The 26589-nt window shown below is 39.7% G+C and overlaps 1 protein-coding gene across 1 annotated transcript in view; it reads right to left on the bottom strand.

Annotated features, from left to right (window-relative positions):
* FGD6 (FYVE, RhoGEF and PH domain containing 6) overlaps window positions 1-26589 on the bottom strand; it is an 81874-nt gene that overhangs the window by 26764 nt on the left and 28521 nt on the right. Inside the window, exons 3-8 of the mRNA XM_029079108.2 lie at window positions 23689-23833; window positions 17404-17471; window positions 17144-17174; window positions 6800-6951; window positions 5119-5275; window positions 4119-4206 (exon numbers count right to left, since the gene is read on the bottom strand). Coding sequence (XP_028934941.1) covers window positions 4119-4206; window positions 5119-5275; window positions 6800-6951; window positions 17144-17174; window positions 17404-17471; window positions 23689-23833 — 641 coding nt within the window. The remainder of the gene's footprint in view (window positions 1-4118; window positions 4207-5118; window positions 5276-6799; window positions 6952-17143; window positions 17175-17403; window positions 17472-23688; window positions 23834-26589) is intronic.

Here is a 26589-nt window from a genome sequence, read left to right on the forward strand (position 1 = left end):
CCTTGGTTTCTCTCCCCACACCACTGACAACAATGAACCCTAGGGTCCTGGTTTCACACATTCCCTTCTCCACCATGGAGTGCCCTCTTTTGATCATTAGACTGTCAAACCACGAATGCAATGTGTTGGCGCTGAAAATCGCTGGAAAGCTATCTCAGATGGATACATGCAGAGTGTTTCCTACTCCCTGTCCCCCAATCTTTCCTTGAACATTTCCATCGAAGATTTTTAAAAGGTTTCTTGGAACAGATTTGAATGGAATGCAGTCTTATTATTAAGAATTTGTAGAAATCAATGCATGTTCAGAAAATCTTTAGCACATGGGAAATGTCCCTCACACACATCCTCAGATGACGAATAAGAATAATAGGATGACTGCATAAATAACAGAAACAGAATGCTTCAATTTACAAATTCTGTTTCATCCCACCCTTTAAGGATGGTTTAAGGAACCGCACCCACTCTCTCAGAACTGACAAGAATTGTTATCTTGGTATTTTGTAAGTCTCCCAAAGTACAGGGGAAATTTGGCTCAGAGTCCATCACAGCATCAGTCAGTGGAATCCTGTGTGATCTATGCCTGGAAGCTCCAGATAATCCCCAGCTGCTCAGGATTCCTTCAGATAAAACACTCCTTGTCTTCCTTTCTTTCTCCAGTGGCCATTAATGGCATTATATTTTCAACCTTTTGCTCTCTGGCTCTATTCCCTGTAGCTATGTGCAGAGATATTCTTTTTAGGTACTAATCACCTTACAATTATTATAACACCAAACCCCTCGTCCTACCTGATATGGTTTTTAAAACACAAGTCTCAGCATGTTTTTTGAGTGGGTGCATTGATTTTCCAGTTCCACATTTCACCACATACTTTGGAAGCTTATAAGAACATGCCAGTTGTTGCTTCACTCTGGAGTTTGAATGATACGGAAATTTTTTAAAAACACATTTTTATAATACTTTTGATTTCCATTACAGATAATTCATCAATTTTAGTCACAGATATTCACATGAGCTGGGGGTTCAGCCCAATAGACAATAGGCTGGAAAGGGGCTCCTTGGTGGTGCTGAAATCAACACAGGGCTAACTCTCAAGTCTTGAGCTTGTGATAATCTGGATACCTAAACTGGGTCACCACGGAACTGATAATATTTATCAAGGAGGATGGGAAAATTGCTTATCGATACCCACAGTGAAATAATGCTTAATCACAGGCCAACCAGATCTTAAAGTTTTCTACTTACTACATATGCACTACTGTTTGTCCTTAAAACTGTGTTGAGTTTTTGAATATAGGGACTGTGACTAGTGCCTGGCACATAGTATGCGCTTAACAAAAACTATCATTTTTACTGATGATAAACTGTCCTTAAACCATGCAGCAGTATTTTAGACAGAGTCGAACAGAGAGCTAGGTGGCGACTTAGATCTCTAATAATAATAATGTTGGTATTTGTTAAGTGCTTACTCTGTGCTGAGCATTGTTCTAAGCACTGGGGTAGATACAAGGCAATCAGGTTGTCCCACATAGGGCTCACAGACTTCATCCCCATTTTACAGATGAGGGACCTGAGGCACAGAGAAATTAAGTGACTTGCCCAAAGTCACACAGCTGACAAGACCCATGACCTCTGACTCCCAAGCCCGGGCTCTTTCCACTGAGCCACACTGCTTCTATGTGACCTCAATTCCACCATTCTGTATTGTACCATGCGCTTGATGCCCTGGGATGCTCAAGTTGGTAAAAATGGCTGTTCTGTGACACAACACCAGAAATAACCTGTGAGTTAACTGCAGAGGGATCCATGGATTAATTGCACTTCCTAAGAACAAAATAGACCCAGTTCTCCTGACAAACCCTGCGTTTGTGTTGTACCAGAAGTTGTTTGACCGACATTGCACACACACGTACAGCCATTCTTTTGACAGTGCACTGCCTTCCAATTACTCAGTATTGTTGGATGAATACTCCCTAATTCTCTAACAGTGTTTTATCCAAAATACAAAGTGAAAATATGCATTAAAGAAGAAATTAATGTATTATTAAATGACTTTCAAAGAACAAAAATCAATCTAAATAAGTACTTGCTTTCTCATCCTACAAATAAAACTAAGTCAACTATAATTGTGTTATGAAATGACTAATTTAGCAAGAATCCTGAACTCTATGACTTATTGCTTCAATCAATCTGATTAAAAGAAAAGTATTTTTATACTATGTTTTTAGAATTATCCATCTCCCTGGACATTTGAAACCAAAGCACCACCCTGCCATTAATAACAACTGAACCAAACTGTGGAAACAATCTAATCCACCACTAAGTTTTAGATTAGATGGCTGAATGTATCTATCAAAGACAATAGTTCTGGAGTACATATTTCAATTACTGCTAAAAGAAATGAAAAGAGGATAATGGAGCATGAGACATTTCTAAGTTACACTGTATGTGTTTATAGGTGACCAGAATTTGAGGATCACCAAGCAGGAAAAGGGGAAGGTAGGGGAAGGTAAGAGAAAATCAAGGAAGAAAAAGGGAGACAGAGAGCGGGGTGAAATATGAGGAGAGGAGGAGACTAAGATACCTGAGGGGAGGGATCTCATATTCTCCCCCCCTTCTAGACTGTGGAAAGACTGACATATTACCTCAAGTCTCCCCCCTTCTAGACTGTGAGCCCGTTGTTGGGTAGGGATTGTGTCTATTTGTGGCCGAATTGTACTTTCGGCTTAGTACAGTGCTCTGTACACAGTAAGAGCTCAATAAATATGACTGAAGGAATGAATATTCTAATTCTACTGTAGTCTCCCAAGCACTTACAACCATTCTCTACACAGAGCAGGCACGCAAAAACTATTAAGTGAGACTGACCTCCTCCACTTTTTCCCATTGTCCTCTTACTCTGCCCAAGTTTAGCCGCTGTAGGCAGCAGAAAGCAGGGTAGGAGGAGGGGGTACAGGAGAGTGGCAAGTGGCCATAACAGCTTGGCTGCTACAAAACTGGCGAAGAATCAGAATTCCCGGAACAGCTACGTCTAATTTCTGGGTGGGTCAGAAACTCCCAGCTGTAGCCCAGATGAAGCAGTTTAGCCACAGTGGCAATGGATAGTGCTGAAGAGTTTTTCTCCGCCTTTTCTCCAGCAGTGACTGAAGTAGCCACAGTGGCCTAATGGAAAGAAAAAGGGAATGAGGAGACCCGGATTCTAATCCTGGGTCTGCCACTTGCCTTTACAGTGACCAAGTCAGTTTCTCTGGGCCTGAGCTTTCTCATCTGTAAAGTGTGCATTAAATACCTATCGCCCCTCTTTCTTAGACTGTGAGCACCATGTAGGACAAGGAGGGTGTCCAACTTAACCTTACATCTACCCAGTGCTCAGTACAGTACAGTACAGCTTGGCACATAGCAAGAGCTTAACAAATACCACATTATTACGATTATTATTACCACAGTTGCCCCTGTGCCAGAAGGATTGTGCACCACAATCTTTTCTAAATGGATGCTTATCTTTATGCATCCTCCTCTACGCGGGTCAAACAGCATCTCCTTTCTTCTGGCTCACTGAAGTCTATTCAATAACCTTTGAGCCAGGGGGTCAACTTTATTTAAAAGAAATATGTATGTAGTCATATGTCACACTCGATCAAGGGAGCATAGGTAATTTGGTCCATGGGCCACTTTGCCTTGCTCTAAGGGTCCACAGGCCAACCGTGAAGAGGGGTGTGGGAAAGTTTAAAGTAACAAGTAATGCTAGTAGATATATTACTTAAGCACCTACTGCACTAGGGTCCATGTCCCATGTGGGGCTCACGGTCTCAATATCCATTTTACAGATAAGGTAACAGACATAGTGAAGTCAAGTGACTTGCCTGTGGTCACACAACAGACAAGTATCAGAGTCAGGATTAGAAGCCGGATACTTCTGAGTCCTGGCCTGTGCACTCTTCACTAGGCCAGGCTGCTCCTCATATTTATATAAATGCAACCATTTGCTTGGTGTGCTTAAATATAAAGAGGTGGCACTAGATGGACCCTAGGTCCTGAAGAAGAAGAAAGAGTGACATTTTCTAAGAGTCAGGCAATGGTGCCTTGTTAGTTTGCAAACAGCATGAAAATTGGACTGTACCTGTTAACAGTAGTCTGTACTGGGGAATCCTCTGAACTGGTTTGAGCAGATAGTGCTTGAGTGCCAGGCTTGCACAACGAGGGCTCATCTGGAAAACAACCATCCAAAATAAACACCGACACTTGCTAATGGAAAAAAAAAAAACTGGATGGCTGTGCCGAAAAGACCTGCACCTAAACACCTATTGGCTTTGTAGATAGGATTACACATTTGGATACCTGCCTTTTCCTTAAAGTGCACTGAGTCAAAAATTTAGGTTTGGATGTACTACCATGTGTAATAGGTTACCTAATTCTTTGGGCAGAAGAAGAAAACATGTAGGACTTCATATAAAATATTACGGTATTTTACCCTTAGTTAAAAAAATAATGAGCTAGGCATTCATGTATACATTTTATTTTCATTTTACAAGTTGAAATTGCAAGGTGAATACTATAAAACTTTCCAGAAAACCACAGGCTTTCTAAAATTGTAGAGAGGAAGGCTTAAAATTAAGCTTTCCTAGAATAAAATTTCACTGCAACCAACTTATACTGAAACTTCCCCAAATCCCAATATATGGTCTCATTAGTCAGATCTGGTTCACAAACCTAGGGTGAGCAATGGTTAGAATGGGAGGAGCAGTTATAAAGGCAGAAGACAAAAGTGGATTTTGTGTTCTGTGTTGTACATGTCACTAATTTTTACAAAGCTTGACATAACCTCACTGTGGGCATGGAACGAGCGTAACTAAACCTGTTGTATTATACTCAAGTGCTTAGTACAGCACTCTGCACACAGTAAGCACTCACTAAATACAATGAATACTCTCCCAAGCACTCAGGACAGTACTCTATAAGTAGTCAATAAATATCACTGATTGAAAACCAAGATTTTCATGCCTCATCCTTAGTTTGGTGGGCATGGAAAAAATGCTTCACTCAATTCGTTTTTCCCATACTTCCCATAGGATATAGAAAGAAGGGAAAATGGGGGTTGGGGGGAGGAAGAGAGGGATTACCTCAAAATCTTTAACCACAGCAGCAAAACCAGGGTTCTTTTTGCACTGTTCATCCAGCAGAGCCACATTCTTCTCAAATTCTTTGATGTAGGTAGAATACATTTTTAGGTATGGTCCCTTCTTCACAAATATATCAGCAATTCTCTGTTGTTCCATCCTACATGCAGGGAAGAGACACAAATAAATACATGTGTGAATATTAATATTCACTTGGGTCCATATCCTTTAAGCACTTTGATACTCACCCCACTCCCACCACACGTCTGTACATATAGTTATACTCTGCTGCTTCCCCTATCTTAAGTTATTTTCATGTTTGTCTCTTGATTCCACTAGAATACAAGCTCTTTGAGGTCAGGGATCATGTCTGTTATCTTTTCCCAAATAGTAGAGTGCTCTGCACACAGTAAGCACTCAAATACCACTGATTTACTGACCAAGAAGGGTACATTCTAGCAAAAACCCACATTAAGGAAAACTCATGCTGTGGTCTTGCTGAGTCTGACACTGCGGGTATGCAGGCATTTCTTCCAACATCATTGGATGATTTTCTACCAAATCCTCTAGTAATATCCTGCCTCCCTTAATTGCTGTTTCTTTCAGGCCTGTCATTTTACTGGATTATTTTCAACCTACATAGCCTAGTGGATAGAGCATGAGCCTGGGAGTCTGCAGGACCTGGGTTCCAATCTCACTCTACCACTTATCCGACCCTGGGCAAGTCACTGAACTTCTCAGTACCTCATATGTAAAATGGGGATTAAGATTGTGAGCCCCATATGGGACAAGTACCGTGTCCAACCTGATTAGGTTGTATCTACCCCAGCTTGTTTTCGCTTGGCTCATAAGTAAGTGCTTAACACCATTAAAACAACAAAACAGACTGTAAACTCCTATGTGCAGGGAATGTGTCTATCAATTTTTGCACTGCACTCTTCCAAGCACTTAGTACAGTGCTTGGCAAATACCATAATAATTATTAGTAATAGTAAGTGCTCAATAAGTACCACTGATGGATTATTACACAGGTTCTCTCCATTTAAATGAGTTCCCACTTACTCTGATACTCTGGTATTTGGGAAGCAATAATTCTGAGTTTGCCCAGCCAAAACCCTTCATGATTTGGTTAACTTCAATTATGTCTTATCTCAGCCTTTGTCTTTCCAGCCACAAAATCTTAATCCTTTTAGTTCAACCTGATACAGGAAGCTCTTTTATCTCCAAAATGATCTTGGTTGCCCTTCTCCATACCTTCTTCAGCTCCATTTTGTCCTTCCTAAAATGTGGTGACCAGGACTGCCCACGGTATCTGAGTGTTTAATTGTGCAATACCCATTTCTTGTTTTATTATTTATGTTGCTCCCAAAGATGACCATTATATCATTGGCCTTCTTTTGGCGGCCACATACTGATCCAGTGATTTGAAGGGACAGCTGACAATGATTTCCAACACTTTTCTGAGTTGTGACTGGATAGTTCAGAGCCCAGTATTTGTGCATCTAAAATTAGCTGAGTGTGTACGTAAGAGATCCCGACTTTTTAAGACAACCGTCTTAGATAGTTTAGAGGTGAAAAGTACATAGAGGGTGCCCAGTGGCTTCATTCCACGTGCTTTAAATCGCACTCTGGGATTTAAGTTAGAATCTGTGAATTGATTTTTGTGAATTTTGTTCATTTTTACCAGTTCAACATCCTCTCCTCCAATTCTTTGAGAAGATCCCTATTGAGTTCATAAAGTTGGGGCAAATAATACAGGATCTGATTCAGGAATCTGTCTTCAATCACTGGCTTGCCAAGCTGCCTGGAAGCATGGGCCACTGCATCCCGGAAATCCTGTCATAGAACAAGGGGAAATAAACAACATACACTCGACTGAAACATTTTTTTCCCCCTCCAACAATGCAACGCTGTCTTTCCCATGGAGACTTGCAGAACTGAAATTGTACACTTGTACAAGTGTACATTTCCTCCATTACCAGTTTCATTATTCAGAACAGAAGGCAACACAATACTTTAAAACCTAGATGTGATATTCCTAAAGCCTTCTGGGGTAATACCAAAACCCTACACATCTCCTTAAATCCCATATGCAATGTATAAATACAGCTAACCTAACCGAGAGAGATGAAAATAACTCTAATGCCACTGTATAAATGAAATGAATGGAAAAGTACCTTAACATCTGAAAAGTCTTGAGACTTTTACCAGGCTCAAACCTGCTTCTTTTCCCATTTTGAAAATTGGCTGTAAATCAGCTGAACCAAATTAAAGTTCCTAGTTTGGTCGATAATCCAATTTCATTTAGACATTTCTAACCATCTTATTCATATTTGGGGATACTTCCCCATCAGGTTAATTGTAGGAGTTCTGCGTGTGCTTTTAAAAAATACTAAGATAATTTGTCTCCATGCCAGATAAAGACATTCTGCTTTATTTCTTATAGTGCTCAAAAATGCTCTAGTATTTTCAAGTGAGTTATACCTTTAATTTATAAAGTTCTTTCAGATTAATTATCTAATTTTACCCTCACTCTAACACTGTGAAGGCAAAGAGAGAGGCATATAATATCTTCATTGTAAAGATGAGGAAACTGAAGCACAAGGCACACTTTAGGCAAATGATTGAACTGGATCTAGAATTCAGATTCCCATACCAGACTTTTTTCACACTAGATCATGCCTCTCAAATGGAGATCCCATGGGATTCTATAGTGGGATCTTCCAATTAGACTTGAGGAGAGGAACGTGTCGACCAACTGAATTATACATTCTACTAAAGAGCTTTGTACAGTGTTCTGTACAAAGTAAATAAATAATAATAATTGTGGCATTTGTTAAGTGCTTACTATGTGCCAGGAACTGTACTAAGCGCTGGGATAGATACAAGCTAATTGGGTTGAACATAGTCCCTGTCCCACATGGGGCTCACAGTCTCAGTCCCCATTTTATAGATGAGGTAACTGAGGCCCAGAGAAGTAAAGTGACTTTCCCAAGGTCACAGAGCAGACAAGTGGGCTGGGATTAGAACCTACAACTTTCTGACTCCCAGGCCGGTGCTCTATCTACTATACCACACTGGCATTAGATTAATAAAATGCCTTCATTAACACATTTTTTGGATGTGAAAATTAAATATTCACGGATGTACAAATAAAATAAAATTCAGAATCTTTCTTATTTGTATATATTTACTTTGCTATTCAGTCAAGTAGTTATATTTATTATGCACTTAAATTACTTTTCTGTCATTCTGGAGTTCAAGATTCACAAAAAGACTTGCTCTCCCATATTTCTAATATTATAATGGTGACATAAGGATGTTACTATAATAAAATGTCTTTTTCCATCAAGGAGTCACTTCTAAATTTTTGTCATCCACTCTGCTGCAATCATATATATAGCTAGGGATCCATATCAAAACTACTTGGAAGTTATTAATTAGGATATTAGAAAAATGCATCTTTTTATGGCATTTGTTAAGCGCTTACTATGTGCCAAGCACTGTCAGTCCAGATAGCAGACCAGCTTCTCGCACTGCTTATGAATGCAAAAGGGTAAGGCCTCATTAAGTCAACAGCAATTTATTCCCCTTGCAGATCATTCAGAGCAACTATTTTCTAGCTCACTAAATGCCCTATTTTGAAGAATCCTACTCAATCCAACTAAAATTCATTTTTTCTGTCCTCTTGCAACTAGAATTAATGCTCTCACAAAATGTGAAAATGATCAAAGATAGTGTCTGATCAAAGGTTTTGAGGACTAAATAGAGAAAAGGTGTCACTGATTTCGTGAAATTTAAGCTTCTTGTTCCATTACACATAAATACAAAGTATCAAAGTAAGGCATGCCAAGAAATCTTCAGAGGGATATTGTAAAGCTACAAATTTATTTTACCTCCGGATTCAGTCAATTAATTGAGCACTTGTCCTCTCCTACGTCACCTCACTGCTTTCCTACTATAACCCGGCCCACATGCTTCGCTCCTCTCTAATGCCAACCTTCTCACTGTAACCTGATCCTGTCTATCTCACCTTTTGAAGGGTTTTTAATAAGACTTTGATGGTGGGGAGAGTGACCGTCTGTCAGATATGAAGAGGGAGGAAGCTCCAGGCCAGAGGCAGCACATGGGCGTAGGGTCAGTGATGAGATAGATGAAATCAAAGTACAATGAGTAGGTTGGCATTAGAGGATCAGAGTCAAAGTCAAATAAAAATTACCACTGCAAAATAATCACTCAACTGCTGCTTATATTCTTGGGGGTCTCACGAGGTACTGCCTTGAAACCCACTTCCTGAACATAAACACTCTTGGTTAAATTTCCAATTTACAGTTTACGAAACTTCATTACCTGGAGAACTGGAGGTGTTTACCAGCTTCCAAGTTGCTTGCTTTTCTCGGATTCCGGCAATATATTCTATAAAGCCAGCCCAGACCCATGATGTAGCCTTTCTTACAACGAAGTGACGGGTAATGCTTTAGACAACATAGAATGAACACTACATGACAGGTCTAAGCTTCTTGAAAAGTCTTTTGAGCTTGGAAAATGTTTCTGGCCTAAACACTGTGAATAGCCCCCCGAATTCAGCATTCAGCATAACAATAATAATAATGTTGGTATTTGTTAAGCGCTTACTATGTGCAGAGCACTGTCCTAAGCGCTGGGGAAGATACAGGGAAATCAGATTGTCCCACGTGAGGCTCACAGTCTTCATCCCCATTTTACAGATGAGGTAACTGAGGCACCGAGAAGTTTCTAATGCTTTGATTACTTCAAAGGCAGTGGAAAGGCTATTGTGCACAGAAACCCGATCATTATTTTTTCTGCCAGATTTCCTGTTGGAGAGTCATTAGTGAACTGTTCTATTTCTCCAGCAGAATGACGGAATAAAGGGAAAAAAAAACCTGGACTAATCTTTTCAGAACTGTATTCTAATCTTGGCTCTGTCACTTTCCTCTCGTGTAACCTTGAGTAATTCATTTCTCTGTTCCTCAATTTCCTCATCTGTAAAATGAGGAACAGATACCTGTTATTCCTTCCCCTTAAACATCGAGTCCTGTGTGGGGGCAGGGATCCTGTCAAATCTGATTATCTGGTATCAGCCTCAGGGTTTAGCATCAAGAGCTTAACAGTTACTGATATTATTATTATTCTGTAGTGATTGATGTTTTTCACTGAGAAGGCATACTATAGAACTCGTATTAACAAAATTAAAAAGTTAGGAAGAAAAACGACATATAGCCATTTAGAGAAGAACACCCCAAAATCAGAACTCTTCAGAGGAAGATTAAAACAGATTAATATAGAAGTATCAAATAATCATTAGGTTGATCCAGATATAATGGGGCAATTAACAGAGAAGTAGCTTTTCTTCATGGGCTTTGATTTACTGTGGGATATCAAATTGCCAGTATTATTCTCATTTAGGAATGAATGACAGGGTGACTTTCAAACTAACCCAAATTACATAAAGATGAATATTAGAAAGTAGAAGTAGCACTGCTCTTTGGTTTGAAGTCAATGCTCCTAATGGCAAGACTGTATCCATGATTATGAGTACGATTAAGAAAGGATCTTTTGGACTTGAACAGAAAAGAAAAAGTAGTGCACCATTTCAGGTTCCTAGATATTCAGGGTGAACACTGCTCAGACATCAGTGGCTAAGAGGGGAAAGGTATGGGGTGTGTCCTACTATCAGCATGATACACACTTGTGTTTACCCATATCAGAAAGTACAATGTTAAGCATAAGACAATTTATTGATGGATTCTTATAAACACTGGCCCACAAGTTTAAATATTAAGCCTGAAGGTGACATTTTAGGACACTAAGTAGGCTTTCTAATTTTGAAAAAGCAATTATACAAAAATGTGTTTCTAAACTCTAATTACTACACCTTTCAACAAGGGAACCAAACCCATCAGGAATTCCTTCCTTGCTACTCACAAAAAGCGTTCTCTCCCACATTTAAAAACACAGCCCACCATACTGTTACACACGATGAATGGAGCCTTCCTCTACTCTGTTTAGAAAGGGATGGAAAATTATGTATTCATTTTTCACTATCTAGGCTTCATTCACATTCTGGATTCAATAGGTGTAGCCTCTTCAAAATCATTGTGGTTTTTGAGGACTATCTAATAAGTCAATACCCTCTATTAAGAGGCCTCGAGACTCAAAACACCTCTGGACTGTAAGCTTCTTGTAGGTAGGGAACATGTCTCCCGACTGTTGTACTGCACTCTTCCAAATGCTTAGTACAGTGCTCTGCCCACAGTAAGCACTCAATAAATACCAATGGTTGATTGACTGGAATGCACTATACTGGATTGCTTGGTAGAGTACAAAAGAAGAGACACAATTCCTGCCCTCTATGAATTCTAACAGGGAAAGTGCACAATAGAATTTAGGGATGGGAGGAAAAAGAGAATGGAAGGCTAGACAGTGCTCACATAGCTGTGTACATAAATCAATACGTACACAGTGCTACAGGTTGCTGTGAATACATAACTGATGAGACAGTAACTGGGAGCAAATGATCTGGGGAGAGAAAATGAGTTAGGGAAAGCTTCTGGAGGAGGTGGTGGGTTTTCAGGAGGGGTTTGAAGGTGGAAAAAGCTATGATCTGATGGATCTGCAAGAGAAAGGAGTTCCAGGAAAGAAGGGTTTGAGCAAAATTGTGGAAGAAGAAGAGTCGGGAACAAGGTGTATGTAGTGAGGTTAAAAGTGCACACTGAGGTGTATTGGTGGAAGAGAATTCATAAGAAAGAGTTGATGGAGTGTCTTAGGAGCTCCGGCTTGATATGGACAACCAATTGAGGTATCTATGACCTCAGCAGAAAATTTCTAATCAACATCAGGTTCAACTACTTCAGAAAGCCAAAGATCATTCAAAAAATCCAGACTGTACATTCCTGCATTATCCACAATCCACCCCTGCCTGAAAACATGTCTGAGAAGGTGAAATGGTGGCCTTTTAATAAGAAAATACTCTTCGGTAATTTCCTTCTTAATCCCTTACACTTGTTTAGGTCATGAATCTTTCCTGCTATTGGTTTTCGCTTGAGCTCTTTGCTCCCAGTACAGGAATGTCTAGAATTTGGATTCCAAACCTATTTGCTCTGTAGCACCAAGAGCACTGCCCTTTCTTCTGACCCAGGGAGTGATGAATGCACTTTCCCTTCTGGCAGCAAGGTAACATTTCTTTCCGACTAGAAAATATTTCCTCGGCTGTGACACTGGGTAGCAGACCTCAGCAGCTAAATCACTTATTCTCCCCATTCAGCACAATGCCTGCCAATCTGCTCATCATGCAAGGAAACCTGTTTAGCCATAGAAGAAAATTCAATCCCAGAGAGGCCAAAGGCAACCAAAACAGATTCACCAGCACAAAGACCAGTCTCTAAAGGCTTCAGGGCATGACAACAGATGATTTAGATTCCCCTTATCTACTGGTCCCAGCAAGTCACATGATGCTTGGATAGACTGGTGCCTTGAATATATTTTAGATGGGATTTGAGTCTGTGATCTCCCAACCTGTCATTAAAAACAGAAATATAAAGATATTGGGCATGGTAATATGGGCTATTGGAAAGAGAATGGGACTGGAAATCAGAAGACCCGAGTTTTATTCCCAGTTTTTTCCACTGGCACAATGAATGACCTTTGGCAATTCAACCCTTCTGTGCCTCAGGGCAACTCAACCCTCCTGTGCCTCAGTTTTCTCACCTGTAAAATGAGGTAAAGAAACTGCTCACCTTAACTCTTAGTTTTATAAGCTCCATTGAGGGTAGGGACTAGGTATGATTTATTATCTGTGTCCACCACAGAGCTCAGCCACATAATGAGTGAATGACTATTGTTTTTGAAAAATGTCAGTACATGGGTTTTATTCATTGTCCAGCTAGGGCATAAAAGTGGCAGTTGAAAATTTATATTTAAAGCAAGTATTGTTTCATTTTTTCACTTCTAGGTTTGAAATAAGTTTGATCACCCTCCAAAACCTTTTCCATTTTAAGAGGAAGGTGTTTTGACCACAGTAGAACTTGGTCTCAAGACTTAATTAATCGAGATACATGAAGACAAGAATTTTCGCTAGATCTCAGTACTGATCATTTGGGGTGATGATTTTTTTAATGGTACTTGTTAAGCACTTTGTATATGCCTAGCACTATACTAAGCGATAGGGTAGGTATAAGATTATCAGGTCAGACAGAGTCCCTGTCCTACATGGCTCTCACAGTTTAAGTACGAGGGAGATCAGGTATTGCCAATTAAGTGGCAAAGATGACCTTGCCATCAGCAAAATCCTTTCTGCTCTCTCTTTGTTTATCACTTGAGGGCAGCTAAAGGGAGGAGGGACTAGATAAAGGGAGCCAGAGTGGGATACTACAAGGCTCTGGTCTCATAAGTATGCCACTCCCTTCCTAATGCACCAAGAACGAGTGACTAATAAATGGTATATAGAACATTGGATTGTGCCCTAAAAGCAGAAATTCCCAATCATAATGCTGATTGGCCTTTCCCTTTTTGTGGGATAAGAGAATACATTAGCTACAATAAGTAGGCTGTGCAAGGACTGTCCTTTCTCTTCTCCTTGTAATTGGAAGACAAATGTCCTTTTATGAAAGACTGTATGAAAGATTGTCTCCTGTGGTGATATACTGAGCTTCCTTCAGGCATCCTTCTACTGTTTTTCTCTTCTCCTGGTAACCAGATGTCAAGTGTCAAGATAAAGCAGTAGCAGGATGATTGAAGGAGTTAGTACATCACCACAAAAGGCAATCCATCAAGTAAAAGGAAGAAGTTTCAGGTATCATTCATGACCATTCATTAAGCATCACTGCTTAGGAATGTGTGATCATGGGAAAGTCTTTTAACAAGAACATGACCTTTGGAAGACTAATGAATTATAAGCACAAACTCATAACATGAGTGTACATCAGAATAACCAAAGAGAAAACACACACACACCCCCTTAATTTTATAATGTAAAATGAATCCAATAGGAACAATGAGATTCATTCAGTGAGAGAATGTGGCCCATGAGGGTGAAACAGTTTAGTGTCTGGGAACCATGAAAATTGAGGCTGAATGAAATTATTTAAAATTTGAGAGATAAGCTCTTTATCTTTGAGAGTTTACTGACCTTAGAAAGAAGATATTCTAAGAGGCACTGGATGAATGGAAAAGAAGAGACAAGCTAAGGTCATTAAGGCACAACCACGAACCCTAGCCTAGGGCTCATAAAACCTAAAGCTTAGACTTTGTAGCATTTTATGTTACAAGAGTCAAATTTTTAGTTAACTAGTGACAGATGTGCATAATCTACCTTTGTACTCTTGCAAAATGCTACATTTGATGTCATTTGGTAAATATTCCTAAGAGAGAATCTTTGTATGACTAAATTGACAAATCTAGGCTCTCATAATAGTAAATGGATGGCATACAAAGCAGTTTTATAATTAAAAGTGTGACCTTGGGCAAGTCACATCATTTCTCTGTCCCTCAGTTACCTCACTTATAAAATGGGGATTAAGACTGTGAGCCCCATGTGGGACATGGACCATGTCCGATCCGATTACCTTGTATCTACCTCGGCACTCAGGATAGTGCCTGGCACACAATAAGCACTTAAACACCATAAAAAAAAATTCATCAGTACTATAAAATAGTCCAATTTGTCTTTGAATTCAATATTATTCATTTTGTAACACCTCATCGTGGATGTATTTGTAAACTACATGAAATGTTAAAGGATGCTTGATGTTATTTTTTAAAAAATACACAGAATCCTCAATTCCTGGATTAACTCAGGGCAAAGCTGTTTCCAAAAAGGAGTAGGACTAAAAATGGGGAAAATTAAGGGTCTTTCACAAACAAAATAATGACCCACAACATCTGATCACATGGCCACAAAGAAAGCTGCCTGAAGAAATATTTTCCTTCTTTGCACTCTTTAAGTTGAGTATTCTCATCCTTAGGTCACCATAGTTCAGGTCCTAGCATTTTCCAAGAAAGACACATCTTTAGAATTTCCTTCCTCTGTGGATTCAACAATCAATCAGTCGTATTTACTGAACACTTACTGTGTGCAGAGCACTGTATTAAGCGCTTAGGAGAGTACAATAGAACAGAGTTGGTAGACACATTCCCTGCCCTCAACGAGCTCTAGAGTCTTCTATCAATGGCATTCTGGAGCATGAGGGGGCAAACACAGGAGCTGACTCTTCATTATGAATGAGGGACTGAACTTGGGGCAGAGCTTCCAAGGGACTGAAAAGTCTTCCACCCACAGCCAGAGACCCAGCCAGTAAAAACAGAGATGCCCCCAAAAGATGATAACATGCCCTGGTTCAATAGTTCTCCATGAGCTGAAGCTGAATTAAGAACCCAAGCCCTGAGACCAGTCTCAAAGTGTGCCCCAGTCACCCAAAGGGCCATGGCTGCCCTCACTACCCAAAACACTGAAGCTAGTCAATTTACCTACGTAGTTCCGATTCTGAGCGTTTGGGGACAACAACCTACATGACTCTGTCCTCCCCTGGGAGTTGGCACCTGAGTGTGAAAGAGCAACGTGGCCTACTAGACAGAGCACAGGCCTGGGAGTCAGAAGGACCTGAGTTCTAATCCCAGCTCTGCCACTCGTCTGCTGGGTGACCTAGGGCAAGTCACTTCACTTCTCTGGCCCTCAGTTACCCGATCTGTAAAATGGGGATGGGGATTGAGACTGAGCCTCATGTGGGACAGGGACTGTGGCAATTAGTAAGCACTATGATATCACAATTATTATTATTTACTGGAAAATTCATTGTCAGTCACCTTCACAGTCACATTCAAAATAGTATACTGTCTTCAATAAAAATAATTTTCCTAATTTTACATCTTCCCTTGCATTCTTAAATACAGGATAGTATAATTTTGGACCTAATTTGGAGTTATATATAACTAAAGCAATCCCAATTTAGAGCTCTCAGGGAAAATGCCTCACTGGACTCTAATACCATCATGTTAACTCAAAGGGTATGTGGGAGATTCTGGGACTTTTTCCATCTGAATAGAATTATAATTTCTCATATTCCAATGGGACTTTTATCATTTCCCTGTCCTGGAGACTTCTCAGACACAGAATGTGTGTGCCTCATTCCCAACTGGGGAAAATAAAACAAGAAGCTCATAAGGTAAATATGAATCATCCTCCTATTCAAAAAATGAGGAAGGTTATAAGAAACCTCACAAAAGAGTTCAGAAGATTTACAGGTACATTTTGTCGGTTTACTAAATGATATTATTTTAAAATGTGCAACTTGACTTAAATATCCATTCAAAATCATTGAGGCGAAGCACCAGAACCTCAGGGCAGTCATATAAATCTTATTTAATTCTCCAGCCGTCCTCTCATATCAACACTTAATTTAAATCGCATCTATGTAGGTTCCCAGATTACAAATTGCAAGCATCAAGATACCACAAAACAACTACACCTTGCCAATTACAAGACAATAGCACACTCTAATTACAAGAACCAAGTAAGTACTTGTAAGAACTTGCAGAACAGGATAAAGGTGAGAATGCCTTCATGGATCATGGGAAAATATTTAGATATCAGTACTTTTTTTCTAGAAGTATCTTCCAACACGTATATTCATACTGGTTACCACAACAATAACATCTTTTTTGTAGAAACTTTAAAACAGATCAATTTTTCTGTATTCTTTGTTGATGAGGCAGATAAAAATTACCGGAGTACTTTCCTTTTTCAGTGTTTGTGAAAACTTCATAATTAATTATATGTGCGTTGTGCAAAAAAAATTAATGACAAGCATTTTTTATACTGCCTATGAGAAGCAACAAGACCTTGGAATGCTGACACTAAAGTATCTTTTAAGATGATTACATATTATATATCAGAAAATACATGCACCCTAACAAGTAGCAGATTCATTATGTTAAGCAGATATCGCAATAGGGGTAAGGAAGAACAACACTGGGCTTTAAGAACTGAAGCAAATTCGGGGGAGATACTTACAATATGTAGAAGTTTCAACACATCCACAAACCTGTAGAATGACACAAAGAGATATGTAGTTACTAAAATTGCATGACTGACACCACAGATGAGATAAACTCGTAGTGAGCAGGAAATGTATCTATCAACGTTGTTATATTCTACTCTCCCAAGCGGTCAGTACAGTGCTCTGCACACAGTAAGTGCTCAATAAACACGATTGACTGATTGACTGATTCAAAGGCTTATTAAGGCTTATTAATTTCAACATAAATACCTACACTTTCTCCGAGCTCATAATCTCCTTGGCAATATGATGAGCTTTGTTCTTCTTTCCAGCCCCTTTACCCTGAAAATGAAAATACAATTTAGGAAGGCATGTATCCAAGAAACAACTGCTAAGCTTATTTCTGAGCCAGGCAGACCCAACCTCTAGCAGTTCATGCTACGCCAGAGTCTTGATGGAATGAAGTCAAAAATACAGTCAGTTTTAACTAGAGTAAAATGAACTACAGTATTTCCGTAAGTCCACAACAAATATTTCTCCCCCTCCTACCTAACCTCATTCCTCTCTCACTACAACCCAGTCCACATACTTTGACCCTCTAACAACATATTCACTGTGCCTTGCTCTTGCCTCTCACCATTAACCTCTTCCTCATGCCCTCCCTCCCCTCTGGAGCTCCCTCCTCTTTTACATCTGACAGACCATCACTCTCCCATCTTCAAAGTCTACTGTCAATCAATCGTGTTCATTGAAAACTTACTATGTGCAGAGCACCATACTGAGCTCTTGGGAACATACAACAGAATCCGCAAACACGTTCCCTGCCCATACGAGTTTACAGTCCAGAGGACTAAAATCTCATCTCTTCCAGGAAGTCTTCCCTGACTAACTGATCATCTCTCCAGCCTACTGCATTATCTATAAACTCCCTATGCACTTAGGTACTTATCACCCTCCCCATCCCCTCCAACAGCACTGAATAATAATGGTAGTATTTAAGCCTTTATTGTTTGCTAAGCACTGGGGTAAATATAAGATAATCAAGTTGGAAACAGTCCCTGTCCCTCAGCAGGTTCATAGTCTAAGTAAGAGGGAGACCAGATATTAAACTCCCAATTTTCAGATGAGGAAACTGAGGCACCGAAAAAGTTGTGACACGGCAGGCAAGTGACACGGCCGGAAAGAGAACTCAGGTCCTCTGACTCCCAAGCCATGCTCTTTTCACCATGACACACTGCTTTACTTATGTACATAACTTTATACTCCACTGCTTCCTCTACCTGTCACTTATTTTTTAGTGTATCTCCTCTGCCTCTATGAAAAGCTCCCTGAGAGAAGCAGGGCTTAGTACAGTGCTCTGCACAGTGTAAGTGCTCAATAAATATGATTATTACTACTACCTTCACTATTAAAATAAAAGAGTAGAAAAAACGGTCTTTGGGTAAACAATGCTTCTTCACTGTAGATTGCTCTAAAACTGGCTGTCAGCAGGTGCAAAATTAGGACGAGGTATACACAGAGTAAATCTGTCACGCTAGTGATACCTACTAGCATTTGTGATAAAAACGAGTTAGAGATTAGTAAAATACCTTTTAGGGTTGAGGCAAATCGCCTTTTAAATAAAATTATTCAAGCCAGCTTGAATATTGCAATTGTGATTCCAAGAACCAATTAATACCAGAATGTTTATTAGGGGAAGCAACAATACTTAAGGATTTAGTAAGCACTAGATACAATTTATTTTTAAAAGCCAGAACATAGCAAAGCAACTAACTAAGAATATGCTTTAGAAATTTCTTTTATTGACACTCATTTGACTTAAGAACTAAATGCATTTCCTTTTTATATCAACTTCTTTTACTGCAATTATTGCTATTGCTATTAACAGTAAAATTTGTCCACTTGGAAAGAGAGAAAGATGATTGTTTCTAGAGAGAGGCCCCTTTACATACCGAGAGGAAGCACATTTTTATTGATAAAATTTGCCATGATCTCAGTAAATACACTGGAGGAGTTTCTCATCCTCATTTCTATTCTAGGACAAGGCATTATGATCTATGGTGAGAACAACTGATGACGTTAGAATGGAAAAAGTGATTTCAGAGACTTCAACATAATTTTCCTTTATGTTAAAAGTACAGTACTTCAGTACAAAATTTCCGTTAGAGAAAAAGCAGATTGGATTTTTACCATCAACATTATCAGTGGTATTTGTTAAGCACTCAATATGTACAGAGCACTGTACTATGACCTTTGGAGAGTACAACAGAGTTGGTAGAACATTCCTTTACATTTTGGGGGGCTATGGCACCAAGAATATTAAAAGCATCTGGACAGGCTCCGTGTGGAGAACAGCCAGGCACATACCAAAGATGACCTCAATAAATGTAAGAATATCAAGCCATCTGAAAGCTCACCCCTTAAAAGAGTGTAAGTGCATTTGAGATTCTGAAATTTGGTCCTCCTGTTGAGGAAATACAGATAGGTCCAGGATCCTGTCACAGTTTGATACCAATAGCTCTGTTGCCTTTTTAGCAGTAAATTGCTTTGATTTGAAAAATTGTAGTCTTTCAGACTTGGTTTCTTGAGTCTTAACCTTTGGTCCTGGTATCAGCTTAAACCTAAGGTCTGCAAAGGTGAACACAGTTACATGTTGATAGGTGATCTGGGGATGATGCTCTTCCAATAAAGCTCTGTGGATTTTATCTTGCAATGAAGAGTCCTAGCAGAGTGCATTTTACCAAGAAATACCCTTTATTCACCAAGGAAAGGAGAGATGTGCCATCTAATCGTCAAAAACATTTCAAAGTTTGAGAACACTTTATTTTAATTTTTACAGCACCTATCTTTCCGTATTCAGGTCTGAGTAGGCAAAATACAACCTGAGGGCCAGTTTTGGCCCCTCAGTGGATTCTACCCAGCCCACTATGTCCAGAAAAAAGGGCACTCAATACAGTGCTCTGCACCCTGAAAGCACTCAATAAAAACTGAATGAATGAAAAAATGATCACTGTACATGTGAATACCTGTTTCGCAGCATATTTATAAGTGTGCAAATTTGCGTGGAAATTATATCATGAATTTGTTATACAATAAATGCCACAATTCTATTGTGAAAACCAAATACTTTACGCACAACCCTCAACAACTTATTAATTCCCATTAAGTGGCCCTCTTGCCCAAATCATCACCCACCCCGATTTAGGTGATCAGACATCACAGATCTGGTAGAAGGTGGAAATTAATATCCTTCTTCTTAACCTAAATCCCACCGGACTTCAGGAACTTAAACGGAAAGCAGGAAATTGTGTAAATATGTAATCTTGCTGGAACTCACTATATACAGTTCCCTAAAATGACTGTTTCCTGATAGCAAAGCATATCGAGATACAGTGGGTGAATTGTTTGTGTCAGTCTTCTCAGTCTCTTTCTTTATACAGATATTTTTATATAGATCTCAATCACTAAGCAGCAGTAAACAAGATCCCTATTGGTAATGGAAACTGATTCAAAAATCCAAATAATCCCCAAATACGGAAAATCTAGTTTCCAATTTTTCATCATGGTCAGTAAAGCAAAACATGGCTCTTAATTGGCAAAACTGAGTGTTAACCAAAAATTCTGCCACATAAATCAAGAGCAAAGGCAAGGGTGGGGAGAGAGGATAGAAACTGTCATCTTCATTACACCAAAAAATGAACACCAAAGTTTTGAAAATAATTTGTTTTTAACTCAAATTTTTCATTTCAAAATCTTCCTGCATTTCATCAAACATCTTGAGGCTGATGAGGTGTAAGCATTGGGGCTCCAAAGGCATGAACCCACAATCTATACTCTGTAACCCCCAGTCTAGGAGGACCCAAGATATAAGGATCAATATCTGGAGCTTTGAAGCACCTCAAATGATTTTCTAGCTACGGGCTAGTCTGTAATAGCTACTAGTTCATTGTGCACAAAAGGCAACAGCATTTTCAAAGTATTTTCAGTAAGTCTGGCAACTCAGTTTAATCAATTTGAACCAAATGGATAGCCACCCTTGCCAACACCAGTGGAGAGTTTCCCACTGTTAATAGTACTACTTTTAAAACTACAATTAAGACCCCTTCTCCATTTCATTGCTTCTCTCCGAGACAGGTTTCCAGTTAACTAGGCAAACGGCTCTGTTAACTTTTTGTTCAGCTGAAGAAGATGGGGGTCCAAGCCACAAAACCCCATTCTCCTGCCTTTGGAATTCCATAACTGACATACCTCAGGGACCTGCCCTAAGTGTAGCCTGTCATCTTAGAGATGAAATATCTATCCGTTCCAAATAATTGATAGTTGCCAAAAACTAATTTCCTATTGTGAAACTGTTATTTTAAAAACATCGCTGCAGAGCAAGCCTGCGCTTTTCAAATCCACTAGAAGGCTTCTTTGTGCAGTTGATTTCAAGAGGGTTTAGTGTTAGTAGCTGTTTTTAAAACAAGAATATTCAGCAGAAATGTAGCTAAAAAAGTTAAACCACTAAATTGCCTAAAAACTCTGATTTTGCATTTTCTTATTCCTCAAACAAAAACACGGGGTTTTGAGGTCGGGAGGATCTTCTCAGCAGATGTTTTCAAAATATCTAGGATGTACGCTGATGAGCTCTCAAAGCATTAGTTAAGCTTGGACCTCTCCTTGTTGATGGAGCAATTAAAACAAGTTGGTTAAATTCCAATCCCTTTTCTGCTGTTGTAAAAACGGTGGCAGTTACCACTGACAAAGGAGCAGATGCAACCCTCAAGTTCACTTTTGGTTGTCAAATTACAAGTTCTTATTGCCATGGTCCAAGAGAATAGCTGAAAGCTGCATGATGTAATTGCCTCTGTCCCAGTTTTTGGTGGGTTTCATCTTGCTAAGTTAGCCAGGGGACCCATCCCCATTCGTTAAAGGTGCCACATACTCACTCAGCTAGAGAAAGTCTCCACGTGCCCATAAAATACATCGCATGCATTAATAAGGTAATGGGACACTGCTTCAAATTAGCCCTGAGCTGTTTTATTTTCTGTTTTTAGGTTCTAGGTATCATAAAACTTTGAAGTGCTTATATGAAGCTACTGTTCTCTGGATAATTATGTATCACTTCGGTGGTAGTTTTTAGATAGTAATGCTGTTACCAAATTAACTATCGTTTGGGTTTGGTTAACTACACAGAGTTTCTCTAGACTGTGAGCTTCTTGTGGGCAGGGAACGTGTCTACAGACTCTGCTCTCTTGTACTCTATCACACGCCAAGTACAGGGCTCGGCACACAGAAGGCACTCAATAAATACCACGGATTGATTACTTTAATTCCATGAATACCTTAAAAAGACATGAGACACCTCAAAATGTTTATGAGATTGACCTGGTGATACAAAACTTCACCTGTGACCAAAATTCAAGCTCTTCCTAGATGGAGACAGCAACACTCTAAGAGGCCATAGCAACTTATATGTGGTACAAAGACTGTTGGTACTGATAGTCTAATGAACTTAGTGTGTTACCAAGTAATGTGCATTAGATGCTCTAAGACCTTACATATTTAATAAAAGATACCATCCCTTCAAGGGCCCTTTAATAGGAAGACAAGTAGACAAATGCAAATGGATATATAAAACCACAACAAAGGAACAAGATAATTACATATCAGAACTGAATGGTTGAACAGATTGCATAATTAGTATTGTGTGGGTTATAGGGAAGTGTTTCATAGAGAAATGGATTTTTAGACAAAAACCATGAATTTTCTTTTCTGTTTAACCACTTACCTGCTATGTGACCTTCGGCAAATTACTTAATCTCTCACTGACCCCAACAGGGATAATAGCTGCCATTATACAGGAAAAATACTCATAATTGTCATAGATGTCTATAGGTGTCCAAACACCCTGCATCTATCATATCTAGATGCTATTAATAACTATGCAGGTGGAATATGCTCATGGTCATAAGACTCACTCCCCTGTGCCAAAGGAGTTTATAATATTAAATAAAAAAGCTCAGGAACTTTGCAATCCTCTGGCGATTTTCTGCTAGCTTATGAGGTTATCTCATAGGGTGTCTATGTATCTCGAGGGTATCTCGAGAAGCAGCGTGGCTCAGTGGAAAGAACCCGGACTTGGGAGTCAGAGGTCATGGGTTCTAATCCCAGTTCTGCCACTTGCCAGCTGTGTGACTTTGGGCAGGTCACTTAACTTCTCTGTGCCTCAGTTACCTCATCTGTAAAATGGGGATTAAAACTGAGCCCCACTTGGGACATCCTGATCAGCTTGTAACCCTCCAGCGCTTAGAACAGTGCTTTGCACATAGTAAGCACATAAATACCACCATTATAATTATTATCTTCAAAGTCACTGTAAGCAATGCGGAATCATGACAGGGAATAGGATTCAGGTTTTGTATCACATCATGAAATTAATTTAGGATAATGTACTAGTAAGACATTTTACCCCGACAGAGTCCTCAAGAAAGGCCACATTGGCTTTTGTATAAGAAATTAACTTGACCAGAAATACTATGAGAGATGCTTTAAAAACGTAATGAAAACTAAAATACACCTGCTTATCATCTAGAAGATCAACTTCCCCTTTGCTGGAATCAGAGCTGGCATCGTCTTCATCAGAACTATCGATGATCTCCTCATCATCGGAGGGAAAGTCACTCGACACCACACCCAGGCTATCGTGATCTTCATGAGGGGCTCTAGAATCATAACAACAGAAAGAGAAACATTAACCACCCAGCAAGTAGGCTCAGGCAGAGCACCAGCATTACACACTCTTGTCTACACACACCTGTTCTTGTGCACGGCCCTAGGAGTTCAAAAACGACTGTCTGCTGGGTAAGTCACTTCACTTTTCTGGGCCTCAGTTAACTCATCTGTAAAATGGGGATTAAGACTGTGAGCCCCATGTGGGACATGGACTGTGTCTAACCCAATTAGCTTCTATCTACCCCAGTGTTTAGTACAGTGCCTGGAACGTAATAAGCCCTTAACAAATACCATAAAAAAAGTTACATAAGAGACATGGTTGGACCTGTCCACTAAGATGCTGGGAGACAGCTTCTTAGTCTCTAAAAGGAAATGGTGGCCCAGTTGGCCCTAACTAGTGGTGTTAGAATGTGGGGAAGGGGTCATCCTTTTGTCTGCTGTGCCCTTGGGCAAGTCACTTCACTTCTCCATGCTTCAGTTACCTCATCTGTAAAATGGGGATTAAGACTGTGAGCCCCACGTGGGACAGGGACTCTGTCCAACCTGATCTGTTTATATCCACCCCAGAACTTAGTACTGTGTCTGGCACATAGTAAACATTTAACAAATGCCACTGTTATTATTATTATTATCCACTTCCTCATAGAATTCATTCTCAACCCTGTCTGCTACCTACCCCAAAAAGAAAGCACGGCCGAGCACACTCCATCATTTTCCCACTCACCTGCTCCACAGACAACTGCTTAGCCTGCTTCAAGGTTATAGCCCAACCCAGCATTTAATTTCTGTTTACATATAAAAGACTTTAATGCAATGCTATTTATGAGGGAAATTCCAGAAGAATGTTCCCCAGGAAGAAAAGATGAAAAGAACTATTTCTAGCTTTGGTTGTAAAAGGTTCAGGAAGAAACTGCCTGTAGAGACTAGTTTCCTGGCTTCTGTCTGTGTCACGTAACAATGTCACCGGAATAGAAAGGGTAAGGTCAGGGACCAATCAGGCAGCAGAGCACAAGGCTCGGTACCCCAGCAAGATAAAATGATTAATCGATTTTGTTCTAGTAATCGGAACTACCAGGGTAGGTCAAAGAATGGTCACTGAAATTCTAGAACTTCTTTAGGAAATGAAGTCATTCTGGGAAAAAATACACTGATGCCGATTTTAAAAGGTGCAAGATTACAGAACTAATCAATCAATAGTATGGTATACGATGCTCTCCCAAGATCTTAGTACAGTGCTTTGCACACGGTAGGCACTCAAGTACAGGTGAAATATGAAATTGACAATACTGAGTGCTTACCTAAATCACTTACTGAAAAAGAAAAACGGAAAACTGTGAACACGACTGGGTATGTTCGGATTTTATTTCTAAGTTCTTTTGTTGGCAGGTAGGGACCAAAAAGGTCACATTCGAATTTTGCGAACAGGATATTTTTACTTTAAGACTGGATCCTGATTGGATCCTTCTAACCTGCCTGACTGGCCAGCTGCTGGCAGCTCTACCCTCCTCCACTTGTTTTGAATTCTATGTGGCCTGAATGCTACCTAAAGAAGCAGTGAGTTGAGAGAAGAAAGTGGAGAGGACAGGTATGGAGGCTGGAAAAACCTGAAATGTTGTCCATCAGGAGCACATTCTCAAGTCTATTGGAGACAGCACAGGGTTAGGAGTCAGAAGGCCTGGGTTCTAATCTCGGCTCCGTCACTTGCCGGCTGTGTCACCTTGGGCAAGTCACTTAACTAATCTCTGCCTCAGTTTCCTCATCTGTAAAATGTGGATTCAATACCTGTTCTCCTTCCTACTTGCATTGTTAGTCCCATGTGGGACAGGGTTTGTTCCCAGTCTGATTATCTTGTACCTACTCCAACACTTAGTATGATGCTTGGGCATACTGTAAGCACTTAAATATCACAATCATTACCATCATCATCGTTATTATTCTAAAAAACATTGCTCTTAGACCAAGTGTTCTTTTTTATTTTTTTAAAAAAGACTGCTCTTACCTGTATGTTGCAATCCTCAACAATGTTGGCTCGGCCCTCAACATAAGGTTTGTATGAATAAATCTGGGTCACAACCTGATTTTCTTACCCTCAAACTTTATAACTCTTAGCTTGCTCTGTGTAAATACAGCCAATGAGAGGGTTTCAGACCTACAGTAGTATCAGAAAATGACTAGCAGTGATTTTTGGCTCCATATATACCCACTAAGCAAGTTCATATACCACATTGTCTGAAGGGTCCCTTCTTTTTGTTTAACTGACTTTAGTTCTCTCTTTTCACTGGCTGTCTAACATCCTAACATTAAACCTATTATTGAGGTACCAGGGTCAAGAGCACAGGACATGATGTTTCTTCCAGATCCTCCTGCTTGGATATTTCACGATTACACTGGCAAAGGAGGAAAATGAAGATACACCTGTAAGCAAAGAGCTTGAGGAACCAAAGTCAACAGGATATTTCATTTTTGTCTCCAACTTACCCGGGTTTCATTTAACCTAGAAAGCTACAAATTTTTTTTTTTTTTGAGACAATAGGATCTTGCTTTACAGTTTCTAACACTGCTTCTGGGAAAAAAAAGAATTTCAAAATTCTGAAGATTCCAGTGGTGCAGCACTAACAAGAGGCCCCTTTAAATTGCAGGTCCTACACTGAAGTCATCATTTAGCACTAATTTCCCACCCAAAGCAAAGACACTGCATCTCTCCACCCTACTTCTCCAAGCAACACTGGTTGGTTGCCTGAAAAAT

Source organism: Ornithorhynchus anatinus, chromosome 14, assembly GCF_004115215.2.
Source record: "Ornithorhynchus anatinus isolate Pmale09 chromosome 14, mOrnAna1.pri.v4, whole genome shotgun sequence".
Lineage (NCBI taxonomy): Eukaryota > Metazoa > Chordata > Mammalia > Monotremata > Ornithorhynchidae > Ornithorhynchus > Ornithorhynchus anatinus.